At 43.2% G+C, this 13,216-nt stretch overlaps 1 protein-coding gene across 1 annotated transcript in view; it reads right to left on the reverse strand.

Annotated features, from left to right (window-relative positions):
- LOC144827859 (IgGFc-binding protein-like) overlaps nucleotides 1-13,216 on the reverse strand; it is a 196,488-nt gene that overhangs the window by 44,870 nt on the left and 138,402 nt on the right. The window contains exon 3 of the mRNA XM_078686024.1: nucleotides 11,256-11,306. Coding sequence (XP_078542150.1) covers nucleotides 11,256-11,306 — 51 coding nt within the window. The remainder of the gene's footprint in view (nucleotides 1-11,255; nucleotides 11,307-13,216) is intronic.

Consider the following 13,216-nt stretch of genomic DNA (forward strand, 5'->3'; position numbering starts at 1 on the left):
AGAGGTGAGCGATTTTTGATTTTTTTTTAAATTAAATTTGTAGCCCTCAGAGGCGAATTCCATAATTATGGTTCTCACCCTGGTCAAGTGTCTTTTTAAGTCGCCGTCCATGAGATAAATATCATCCACATAGGACAATGTTGCCTCATCAAAATTTTGGAGAAACTCTGTTGCTCTTGCTGAAAATAACCCTGGGCTATTCTTATACACTTGGGGAGACAACAACATTGTTGCTGGGACCCCAATGCTGAGAATGCAGTCAAATACCTGCTTTCAGGGGCTATATTTTGGCAGAAAAATCCATTTGAGATATCAAGTGTAGTTTTGTATTTTTTTTCCGCACAATGTTATTCATTAATGCGCCAATGTGTGCATTTTGGACAGCGAATGTCTTTGTGCATGTGTTTAAATGTCTGTAATCTAACACTAGACAATATGAGTTGTCCAGTTTCATTACGGGAAACAAAGGATTCTTCATTGATGAGGTGCAATTTTCAATCACCCCTTGGTATTCAAGTGGATCTAAGATCTCCCTGACCAGTTTTTTAGCTTCTTGCTTTATTGGATATTGTCTCTGTGCATTTGGCGAAAGTTTTAACGGTGTCAGCTGGTGGGTTGAATTCTCATCCCACCCGGCATGATTTTTGTACAATGCTGGAGCTAGGGCAACTGCCCACGCCCATGCATATGTGTGTTTAAAATTAATGGGGACGAGGTCGGAGAAGGAAGAAATAAATGACTGTTCTTCCCCTATGGCACTCCATAACAAATGCTGGCGGTCAATCTTGTCCAGCTAATAGGATGTAATAACCAGACGACAGATTCTCCCAAAAGAGAGCTTTAACTTTTCTTGGCTTGTTCCCCTCCATTTACAGTGTTATTTCATATAACTTATGTGGGACGCTTATCCTTGTATCTGGTGTTTCCACCGTGATGTAATCATTCGAGACTGCTGTCACCAGAAATCCCATCAGGTTCTGGGGAGCTATTGTTACTTCTGCCGCGCTGTCTAGCATTGTATGAGCCCATTACCCATTCAAAAGTTGTGTCCTCAGAATTCTGGCCATGTCTGATCCTTAGGCCTGCTACTTTCTGCTTCTACTGAGATTTTGATTTTGACTTTTCTTCTTTTTTGGAAGTATAGTCTTGAGCATACTGTTTGTCCCTGGACTTTGTACGTTCTTCTTATCTTTCAGACCGTCCTTCCCTCTGGGAGTTTTTCAATGAACCCTGAAAGGAACAAGAGGATTATGTATCAGTATCCTGATACCTGTCAGGTTTCCTAATATTATCCCTATTCCTGAAATTATACCTCTTTTCAGAGGGCTCCTATAGAGGAGAGCTGCCTCGGGATTGAGATCTGTTTCCTTTCAACTTTTGCTGTTTTTTATTATCCCATTTCTTTTTAGAAGAAGCAGGTGTCTGCTTGGATGTTTTGTTTTCAGGAAGGCCCATCAGTTGTGGTTTTAAACCGTTCCCACGTAAACTGTCTCTGCCTAATTCTGCATACACAGTTTCAATTATTCTGGGTAGTTTGTGTTGTTGATCTATAGCACTGAACTCCCTTAGGCATTGGCGGATCGCCACCAAAGCTGCTTCCCATTTAATATTAGCTAGTATTATGGATCATACCTGGTAATAGTTAGCTAGTAACTTCATCCCTAAATTTAGGGCAGGCTCTGCTCCGTACTCATTTTGTATTTGTCTTAATACAGCAGGTACTACTGCTAATGAAGGAATACCATGACAGCAAGACTGTACCCCGAGTGGTACAATTTTCTACTTGTGGTGTTATTCCCATGGGCAAGCAGATAGTTAGCATTCTGTGTTTTTCAAATGGGGTACAATTCGGGAATCCCACCTTGGGCTGAGTTATTTTCTGAGCTACCCAGAATGGCATTTGTTCACGTTTCGTGGGCTTTTTGCCCCTTATCGCCTATAAAGTTTGTGATGTCATTTTTGTTGCTGTACCCTGAGATTGAGTTCCATTTGTTGCAACTGTTGTTGGCTGGACTGTGAAAGTCCTCACGACGAATTGTGTCACATTTCTGATCATTTTAAAATAAATCTTTGTGTTGTATGAGTAAGTCTGCCTGTGGCATTGTGTCAATGTCAGGATGTGGTGTGTTGGCCGCTAATGTAGGCCATGTTGCCCCTTCTTCCTCGAGCGGGTCTAATCTTACTCTTCCTCTTATGTGGGGTAAGGTGCCTTTAAAGCAGTATTAGTGAACCTGGTACGTGAGTGGAATCTCTATGTTCTTGAACGGACCATATTCCATTGGTGAATCTCCCTCTGTGTAGGATTGAAATGTATGTGTTCTTGCATCTGCTGCTGGGAATGTAACCCACAAATAAAATAGAACTGTTTTGTTTGATTTGTGTGCCTCAATCATGAAAACTACTAAGCCGCCCCTAGCTGATAAACCATTTTCTAACAGTTTCAGGGTGATTGTATTTTTGATTTTTTCTGCAATTGGAATTGCATCTGTATCTTCTTCTCTGTCTGAGATATGTAGATCTACTACTGGGTTATTTCCCATCTCAGTCATTTTTGTTAAAGAATACGTTTGTTCATGGGAACTAAGATAAGGTTTTATGCACACCTTTAGGAACACTATGTCCTTCAAGCTTGATTAACCTTCAGCCAATAAATAGGATATTTCGCCTACTCAGCTGTGGCAGAGTTAGTGCCGGCCCACTCCAGACGTGCATGGTGTTTTGTGAGTAGGGGTCTCTGAAAATTATCACAATTGAACAACTCAGATTCTACTGTTAAATAAGTACCCAACTAATGTTGGCTGTGCCATGTTGTGTAGTTCCTATATCACCCATACAGGACTTGCGCATTTGGATAACATAAACTGTAGGATTGGTGGCAGACTGACTCTGAACACCCCCACTGAGAATGTTAGCCTTTCTATTTTAGCTAGCTCACAGTGCCACTAGAATCTCCTCTTATAAGGAAGAGAATAGATTCTGGCAACCTCAGAACATGACAACCCTGATCCCCTTGGATCGTGGAACTATGTATTACCTTTCGCTCAGTCACTCGTGAACACTTATTCGGTCTCAGAGAGTTGCACAGAAGAAACAGTTGGGTGTGTTACAATAATAATTTATTGCACAGTTTTTCTTCTAGTGTAAAATAGATGTGCTGTAATAACTGTTAGACAGTACCAGATGTATATGTTTAGCAGCACAGTGAGAATAAAAGGATAGTACAGTTCTACCATCTTCTAATAATCATGAATACATACGTGAATATAAAATGCATGATAAAAGTCTGTGTACTCCTACGATGCCTATCTAGATGTACCTAAGTGTACCTAGCATGTGAGTAGGTGTGAAGCCAAGAATCCCTCTAGGATTTAGTATAACCCCACTACCTGAAGTGAGAGAGTGTGGGACCCTGTCCTGATCTTGAGTTGGGTGCCCCGTGAGGCATGTCTTAGACCACTGTCAGCTGGAGCGTCCGCATGCAGGAGCCTCAGTGTCTCTGGTCAGTGTGTGGACCTGGAAGTCTCAGTTCCCTCTTTCAAACCCTAGCAAGATGTGCAGTATTTACACAGAAAGTGTCTAGGGTTTGTTTGTCCCTTGTTTCTTGTATAAGCCATTGTTGGAATTGATGATGATGCATGGCATGAACCTTGCACGTAGATATTATGGAGGTGGTGTAGCCTCTGCCTGCTTTTCAAGAACCCTTATGAATATTAAGTCATACTGTATGAGTCTATTAATGAAGTTATCAGATGCTACTGTTCAGGGACAAACCCTCCTAATGTGCCCAGGACTAGAACTAGGTAAATGTTCAATCCTAAAGGCTCATAACTATGTAGTATGAGAGAGATAATGTAGGTAAAGGTGTATGATATTACCCAGGCCTATATAAGGGTACCTATATGAAACATAACACTGTGTTTCGCAAGAATGGGAATCATCATGTTAGCTCTGCTGCATTTCTTAAGTATGGACATCACCATGGTAGCTCTGCTGAATTTCTCATGAACGGGCATCTCCATAGTAGCTCTGATGCAATCTCATGTATGGGCATCACCATGGTAGTTCTGTTGCCTTTCTAAAGAATGGGCATCACCATGAAAGCTCTGCTGCATTTCCCAAGAATGGGCATCATCATGGCAGCTCCGTTTTATTTCTCAATAATGGGCAGCATCATGGTAGCTCTTTGCACTTCTCAAGAATGGGCATCACCCGTTGCTGTATTTCTCAAAAATGGTAGTTCTGCTGCATTTTTCAGGGCCGGCTTAATGCTGAACCTATCTTTATTTTCTAAAAAGGCTGAGGATAACTTGCCTACGCGGGGGCTACTATGGAGCTGTGCAATGTTATACTCCCCATAGTGGGCCTTTAGCAATTTCCTTGGGAGTGAGGTGCAGGCGAGCTCAGAGTCAACCCAGAGTTCCCCCAACCCCATACTGGAGATTTAACTGTCTAAGAAAGTTGTTCTCTATATGCGTTAGGTTCTCAGAACTAGAGTGGCCCCATAGTTATGCTTCATATAGCATCCCTCCCTGAGCTTGAACCTTATACAGTTCAATGGCTGGACTTACAGAAAACCTTCATGATACCACCTGACGATTGTGCCAATTTTAGTGATGATGTTTTAATTTGTGCCCCCCAATCCATGGTCTCTGTAATTGTAATGCCAAGATAATCGAAAGAGGAAACTCTCTTGAGGGGTTTACCATTTAATGAAGGGTTTGCTTGTGTGCTTTTGGGGCTATTGAACGCCATAAATTTGGTTTTCTGTAGGTTAGTTTCTAATCCTCTTTCACTACAGAATGCTTCAAATCTATTGAGTACCCTCTGAATCCCCATGGGTGATTTAGATACTAATAAAGTATCATCGGCGAACATCATTGCTGGGATTATACAGGAGGCTAGCTTAGGTGCATCAAGGTCTTTCTCTACAAGTAAATAATCTATTAAACCATTTCTGTATAGACTAAAAAGAGTAGGGGCAAGCACACAGCCCTGTCGAACACCGCGTTTAATCGAGATGGGTGCAGTTAGCTTTCTATCCTTACCAAACCTAATTTGGGCAAAGTTTTCATGTAGCCACTTAATAAATTGGGATAGATATGCTGGAAGGACTGCCTACAATTTTTCCCTTGGGACCAAATCAAAAGCTGATCTCAGGTCTACAAAAATTAAGTAGAGGCTGCCACCCTCTAGAAACACGATCTTACAGTGTAATAGTTGTAGCCTGAGTATTTGGTCCAAAGTAGATAGTTTTTCTCTGAACCCTGCCTGTAAGGGGGTGAGTATCTTCCGTTCCTCCATCCAAGTTTGTAACCTAAGCAGCAATACACGCAATTTTTTTTTGCGTAATGTCTATCAGGCTGATCGCCCTATAATTGGTTGGTAAAAGCGGTGAACCTTTTTTATATATGGGGATTATTTCTGCTCCGGCCCAGCTGGGGGGAATCTTCATGCTTTGAAATATGGCATTAAATAACACCCAGAGGTATGGAGCCCATACAGATGGTTCACTGCGAAAAAGATCCCCAGGAATTGTATCTAGGCCAGGTGCTTTACCTGGAGCTGTTTTAACTAGGGCTCCCTTAATCTCGTTTAAACTTATACATGTACAGGAACTATTGTCATGGTGTTCATTGGTTTCCCCTATGTTGGCAGAATAGTCAGTCCCCATAGGGCATCCTTCAATTATCTCATTGTTCTGTATATCTCCCTTAGAGTAGAGAGAATCGAAATGTTCCCGCCAGACCTCTTCTTCCAAATTTGGCTCTACCGGTGATTTAGCACCAGAGCTACCTGTGTTGACAACTTTCCAGAAGGCTCTCATATCCCTGGCCCTTAAGGCACTTCTCAAAGCATCCCACTTGTCCATTTCCCACCCTTTTTTGGCTTCAGTGATGGCCACCTTATTAGCCATCAGAGCAGTTTTAATTAATGGGTGATCATTATCCTTGATGGACGATACCAGTGATCTTTTGGCATTACGGCAATGATCATTATACCAAGGGTGGGGGGTTTCCTACATGGCCGGTTTGTTTTTTTAGGATAGAAGAAGTCTAATGTGACTTCTCCTAGTCTACTGTGGTTCATTATAACCATCTCAGAATCTATACTATCCCCATGGTGAGTTATTGAGTTAGATGCTGTCAGAAGCACCGGGTTTAGGGCTTTGTATAAAGTGCTGAGTTTGTCTTGTGATTTTCTGATATCAGACCATCGCACTCTTCTCCAACAATTTTGAAAGTATCAACCTAGCACCGATAGGATTATCCAGATTAGGGACACCCCCAGGATTGAGCTCTTTTATTTCAAGTACTAACGCATAATGATCACTGTCTAGCCATGGAATAACCTGAAAATCAATTAGCCTGTCCCAGGATTTGGAGTCAATTAAAATATAATCTAATAGAGAACCACACTCATTTCTATGGAAGGTATAACTACTCGATGTATCAGACTAAGTTCTACCATTAAAGCTCTTAGGGAGTGTTTCAAAGCATGGCACTTTATCTGAATCACCAGAGGGCATCATTTTTTAACTGGTGAGCATCTGGTCTCCGGGATTGCCCAAAATTTGTCCTCATCATATAGGCTATCCTGGAGCAATCCCTCTAGTGGCTCAAACTGACAATTGAAATCTCCTCCTAGAATCACCATATGTTTGTCAGCAACGTAGTTAGCTCTTCCAGCGTTGTAGACTCCTTTCCCTGGGCAGTTGGTCTGGAGTACACATTTAAAAGAGCTACCGAAATCTTTAATGAAAACTGCATTAAATGTAAATGTAAATGTATGTGTCTTGTAAAGCGCACTGCTGCCCTGAGGCGTCGTGGCGCTGTAGACCGCTGGGAAACCCGTCCTGGCTATCCCTGTGAGATGGTCCCTACTGGGTATCTCCAAGGTGAAACCAGGCATCCCCAGCGAATGTGGGGGGCCGTTGTAGAGATGAGGCAAGCTAATGCCCAGAGTTGCCGAGTGTGATCCCTGGTTAGAGTAGGCACCGAGGCGAGAATTATCGAGTCCGCTGACCCTGGTCCACGACCCTGCCGCGTTGGGAATTGAACCCTGGTCCCGGGCCGTTCTCTGCTTCCGAGTCTGCCGCCTCTAACCAGTGAGCCACACCACTCCACCTGAAATATCATTGGATCCTGTGTCAATCTGCTGGGCCATACAACCTAGGTGAACTTCCTCCCATGTGCTAAGGCCTCCCGATGGTTTCACTTTACCCCCTGATGTTGTGGAGGTACTAAAAGTGGCAAAACCCAATTTGGTAACCTCCCCTCTGGCCCATGTTTCCTGGAACATGCAGATCTCGAATTGGCTAATGAAGAGACCCCAGTTTGCGTCATCTAACTTGTTATTCAGATCCGCAATGTTCCAAGATAGAACCCTTGTCTTTGGGCAATTCTGGAAGTTTGGTTTGTAAGCCACTAGAGGGGATGGTTGCGATGGGGCCTTTCTCTTCACACAATAGTTCTCAAATCGGACCCTCTGGTTAGTCGGAGTTTTAGATTATCCCTCAGAACTGTGTCACAGCCATCATGGGTGCAGCCAGGGGAGACGTTCGTGCTCCCACACGCGGCGTGCAAGGTCCTATATCACTAGCCTGGGTCTCTATTTCTATTTTGGGCAGGCGTGTTTGGTCTTTAATGTTGGGGGGATGCTCCTTTAGTCAGCCTACTCCGTCTAAGCTACTAAACCTATTTGCTGTGGGAATATTAAAAATAAATTGCCTTTGCCAGTGCTGGTCAGCGGGAGGTAATTCGCAATTATTGGGGTCATTTCACCAGCCCCGCTCAAAATGCCTAATGTCATGGTGAGGTCTGTTGGGGGGTAGAAATAACCCAATGGGAGCACTTGGGTGCCACACGTTTTTCTCCCATCCTCTCTAGCTAAAAAATTTTGGGCCATCAACGGGTTTCTAAAATTAATTACTATACAATCTCCATGTAAATCCTTGTGTCGCCTGCCTATCCAACCCACCCTGCGTGTGGTTAAAATCTCTTCCACATGCTCATAGCTAAAATGACTGTGGTTTGTTTGCAAGCCAATGAATACATTTATTCTTTAATTCTTGGTGGAATTCATATTGGTCCCTTCTAAGTTCAGGGATACCTGCAAGGATAAGGACGCCAGGAGTTGAAGCAGGGGGCATGTTTATGACTGGAGGGGGGAAGAAGTGATTGGTAGCTTCTGTATTTATGGGAGCGCCTCCCCCAACCTGCTGAATTTTTGTTTGTGATTGCCCTCTAGATTTATGGAGTAATGGTGGACAATTAACTGAGTTAGAGGTAACCAGATGGGGGCCTTAAAATACAATCTCTGGTAGCCTCCGATGTATGTATCTACCCATTTAATGTTGGTAGCAGAGCTTGTTCACTGGGTTTGGGGCCTGAATTGGCCGTTGTAATGCTTGCAGTGGTCTGAACTTGCGTTCTGCTTTCATGACCAGCATTACAATGAGTTGCCCCCGTAGAGCTTGTACAGTCATTAAAAAGTACTGTCAAGCCTCTCTTAAAAAGATCTAAGTTTGTCCTTAACTATATCCCTCATTTGGATCTGTAAGTCCACCACTAGCTTTGTGACCCACACTGGCGGATCGCTTGTGGTTTCTGTGCTGTCTTCTGGGTCCCCAATCCCAGAATTCCCGTTGTCAGGAATCGTTCCTGCGGGCTTCTTCCTTCTTACTGTTGCTTTTGCTTTAGGTTTGGATTTACCTTTTCTACCCGATTCATTATATATGACAGCCCTAGGTTGCTCGGGGTTAACTGCATCAGTTATTGATGTTTGGTCACTAGAGAATCAGTTGTCGAAACCCCTATGATTTGTGAGGTGCTAGGGTCAGTCAGTGCGATTTCTTAATTTGGGGTCAAGGACTGTCGTATCTGAGTCCACACTATTTCGGTGGCCACAGCTCCTAAAGCGTTTTCCAACATCCTATCGATAGAGGTTGGTTTGGTGTTTGGTTTGGGCATGGCCAAAGCCTGTTTCTTTTCAACGCAGGTTCGTCTCCCATTCTACAGTATCTCTGAGTTAGACTCTAGCGTTGGTTAAAGGGTTTAAGTTTAGAGAGGGCACAGGAGCTTACTGTTACAAATCTCCACTACAAGGCTCTATAGGTATGCACAACTACAAGAATACCTATTGGAGAGACCACTAATGGGGAGCACTATCTGGGACCAACGTGGTTAGAATACCATATTCTACAGTCACAAAATTGCAAAGCTGATGCAGGTGACCACATATATTACTTGCTTTCCAAAAATCAAAGATAAAAAGAAGAAGGTCTTGGAACTCAAACAAACACATAAAAAAATGAGTGAGGAAGAAATGTTCCACGATGATTCTCAGCATAAAGTCATTTGAGGTGTGCACTTTGTTAACTGTGTGCCAGTAAAGGGAAAACAATTCCAATAACATAACAATCTGGGGGACACGGCCACAGTATCTTGTTTGCAGATCCCGGGGCTAAAGCATTAGAGGATAGGCCCAGCCCAGCCTCCTCCGTCCTCCGAGGGGTGCAGGAGGGCCCGGCCTTGGCCCAGACTTTGCCCGGGCACGCCCGTGTGTGTCCCGTGCTGCGGGAGGGCCGTGGTGAATTTGAAGGCCTCTGGCGCCTTCAGGTGACGCCCTCTGTCAGCGCCGCTCAATGCCTGCTGGGGATTGTAGTTCTAGGCAGAGCGGCGTGTGGATGCTTGCAGCCGTTCCCCTCACGGCGAAAAGAAGGAGACCAGACCTGCAGCGATGATGGCTATTATGCCAGCCGTTCCCCTCATGGCGTTGGTGAGTTCTTCCCTGTGTCCCGCGCTGCGGGAGGGCGGCAGTGAATTTGAAGGCCTCTGGCGCCTTCAGGTGACACCCTCTGTCAGCGCTGCTCAATGCCTGCTGGGGGTTGTAGTTCTAGACAGAGCGGCTTGTGGATGCTTGCAGCCGTCATCCTCAACGCAAAGAGAAGGAAACCAGACCTTCAGCAATGATGGCTATTAGGGCAGCCGTTCCCCTCACGGCATCGGTGAGTTCTTCCCTGTGTAATGGGTATCACTATGGCAACATTGCTGCATTTCTCAGGGATGGGCATCACCATGGTAGCTCTGCTGCATTTTTCAAGTATAAACGTATTTGTGATAGCTCTGCTGCATTTCTCATGCATGGGCATCATCATGGTAGTACTGCTGCAATTCTCAAGAATGGGCATCACCATTGTAGCTCTGCTGCATTTCTCATGCTTAGGCGTCACCTTGGTAGTTCTGCTGCATTTCTCATGTATGGGCATCACCAGGGTAGGTCTGATGCATTTCTTAAGTCACATACTATGCATCACACAATACAAGCGTGGTGTTTTGGATTATTCCGGCTGAAAGCATGGCTTGGACCAGCTTATTTTTTTTTTATGACTGTTCAAACCATTAGGGAAGAGCACTGCTTAAAACATACAGCACCACCATATGGTAGGCTTAAATAAGTGTTGGTGTTTAGCGATAAGTGCTACTGCCAAGCACCAGCAAACACAGCAGAACTTAACCACTAGGGATCATACTGTAGCTCTGTTGTGAGTGGTCTATTTTTAGCATGGAGAAATTTCTTCCAGGCAATGTAGTGGCATCACGTAGGTGTGCATCTTTCAACCTCTAATAAGGACACTGAACATGTGCACTAGGCGGAAAGAAAAAACGAACAGCTGTTCCCGATTGTTGGTATCCCTGGAAAATGAGCCTTTAACATACAAAATGAACTAGGGCAACAGCAGACTGTATGAAATCAAACCACCCTTGTCAACATTCAAGCAGTGAATTAATGAAAGATTTTGGCAAATTTAAGTAAGGACACTATATAAAAAATAAACAAGCTTGGAGTAATAAGCAGAGTATGTTTGTGCTGCTGCCCTTAACCAAGTTGAATGTGAAGGGAATGCAGTGTATTAAGAAGTAAAATGGCGCTGTAGCAGTCACACTTTTGCAAATGGGGAAGTGCCACCTACTAGCCAAATAACTAAAGCATTTCAGCGGATGATTGGGGGTCAAATCAGGAATGAAAACTAGGTTTTATAGGAGCTTTTTGAAGAAGACAAAATTAGTTAATCGTGTTCAAGATTAGACTATTTGTTTTCAGTCCATCTAATTGTTTTCTCTTTCATAATAAAGTTGGATTTAATTCCTCTTGAAATCAACCTTTACATGGAAAATCCATCTCATAAGAAAGGCTAGCAGTGATTCCTTTCTTAGAAGTCACACATTATGCAAGTTATGGTTTTATTAGCTCACCCTTCGAGGTCGCTGTTCTAGAATTCTCTGTCCCAGTAGTTATTCTGTATCCTGCAAAACAAAAGGAAGCATTGACTTCTCAATTTAACGCTATTTAACTTTTTTTTAAAAATTACATTACAGGCACAGGAATACACAACTTTAAAAACGTTAAAAAAGTGTGTACATCAGTGTGCAACATGTTGAAGCTATTAGGGCATCCTACACATGTCAGCACGTCTCATCCAGGGCCAGAAGAAGTATGATCACATCTACCCCATCATGAAGGAACTTCCTTGTATCCGCATGCAAGGCAACAATATCTTCAAAACCAGCTGCATCATTTACAGTCTTCACAACCAGCATCCTACTTCTCTTGCAGATAAGCGCGCCATCTTTGGCGGTTCTGAGCACACCCACAGCCAGGAGCCAATCATACTGTAGACTAAGCAGTATAAAACAAAATAAGGAAGGAGGCATTTTACATGCTTGCACACAGGATCTGGAACAGCATCCTAATATTCTTCAGGACCACCCTGTCCTATCTCCAGTTTAGGGAAAGTTGATGACAAACGTCTTAAAAGAACAATACATCACAATGCATTAGCTGTCCACAACCCAGCTTCGGCTGCTATTATTTGTTCACTTTATGCTGGTTTTGATCATGTGCATCACTCCTTTGTCTTTTCAGAGGGTTTTAGATGTAGAAGTAGCATATACATACATACATACCTATAGCTGTGAAACTAATACATTTTGATGTGCCCTTTTCAAGGGTTTAGTCGAGAGTTGGGCTCTAACTGGAATAGTCTTACAAGCAACTTTACTATTAGACTTCAGGTTCTCCCATAGTACATTTGTGGGGACACAGGGTATTTCAGAAAACAATGGTCAGTAATACTCAATAAGACTGGATATCATGTAAAGAAAGTTTTGAAGGGCATTTTAGATAATATGACAGAAGGAATGTTCAGGGCATTTTAAAGCACCCTGGGGGTTTTTAAGGTTCTCTCCCCCATGAAAGTTTCCATGGGTGCATGAGTTTATTCCTCTGGGGTGACTGGACTGTCTCTCTCTACGTTAATAACTTTGTAATCCAGGTACTGATTCCCGCCAGGGGTTCTTTGCCATTTATGCTTTCTGACCTGTGACTCTCTAATCGAGGGTCCTTTACCAACATTCTCTTAGGCTTTATGGTTACAATTATGTGGCAAGATATTTAGCACTTCTCAGTTACTGCATGATCTGATGGTACCTTCTTATCCTGAGTACTCCCATTGTTTGAGATGTATTTGGAGATTTTGTCTATTTGCTGTCACCGTGTCCACCAAGGCAAACATCTTCCGACTGAGCAGCCGCCGCAGAAGACATTTGATTTATCAAAAGGATCCAAAGGACTCCAGTATCCACTGAAAGCAGAGAAGTTTTAAGGCATAGGCAAACAGGGCTCTGGCACAGGGCCACATCCTTTCACTGGGCCCCTGATAGAGCTAGCTCTGTTCTGCAAAAAGAGCTGCCTTGATGACCTTGAATAATTTTTAAACAGATTATTTTAAAAAACGTTTTCCTTTAATTTACTTTTAAACTGGGTGTAGTATGAGAGTCTTTACAGACATTTTGCAGAAAAATGTTGCGTTTAAGTTTCATTCTTTTAGATCAAAACAGGACCTCACATATCCATATGTCACAGAGATTATTTGCAGCAATATTAGTGAGCTACTGCTATGTTATAACATCAAAACCTCAGGTCACTATTGCTAAATGTTAGATGTAAACACATTTAGAATTCCTTCACTTGAGAAACACACTTGCCGCTTTAATTCACAGCGCCTCATCAGTGCCAGTTGAAGTAAAAGTATATTCCCAAGGATGTCATTAAGGATTTTAAAAAGCATGAGGACATTGGGCAATGGTTTAAGGCCTTTGAAGTACCGATGAAGTCCCACCGGGTCCTTAAGAGAGATTGGGGAGCGGGGTTGTGG

Source organism: Lissotriton helveticus, chromosome 4_1, assembly GCF_964261635.1.
Source record: "Lissotriton helveticus chromosome 4_1, aLisHel1.1, whole genome shotgun sequence".
Taxonomy (NCBI): Eukaryota; Metazoa; Chordata; class Amphibia; order Caudata; family Salamandridae; genus Lissotriton; species Lissotriton helveticus.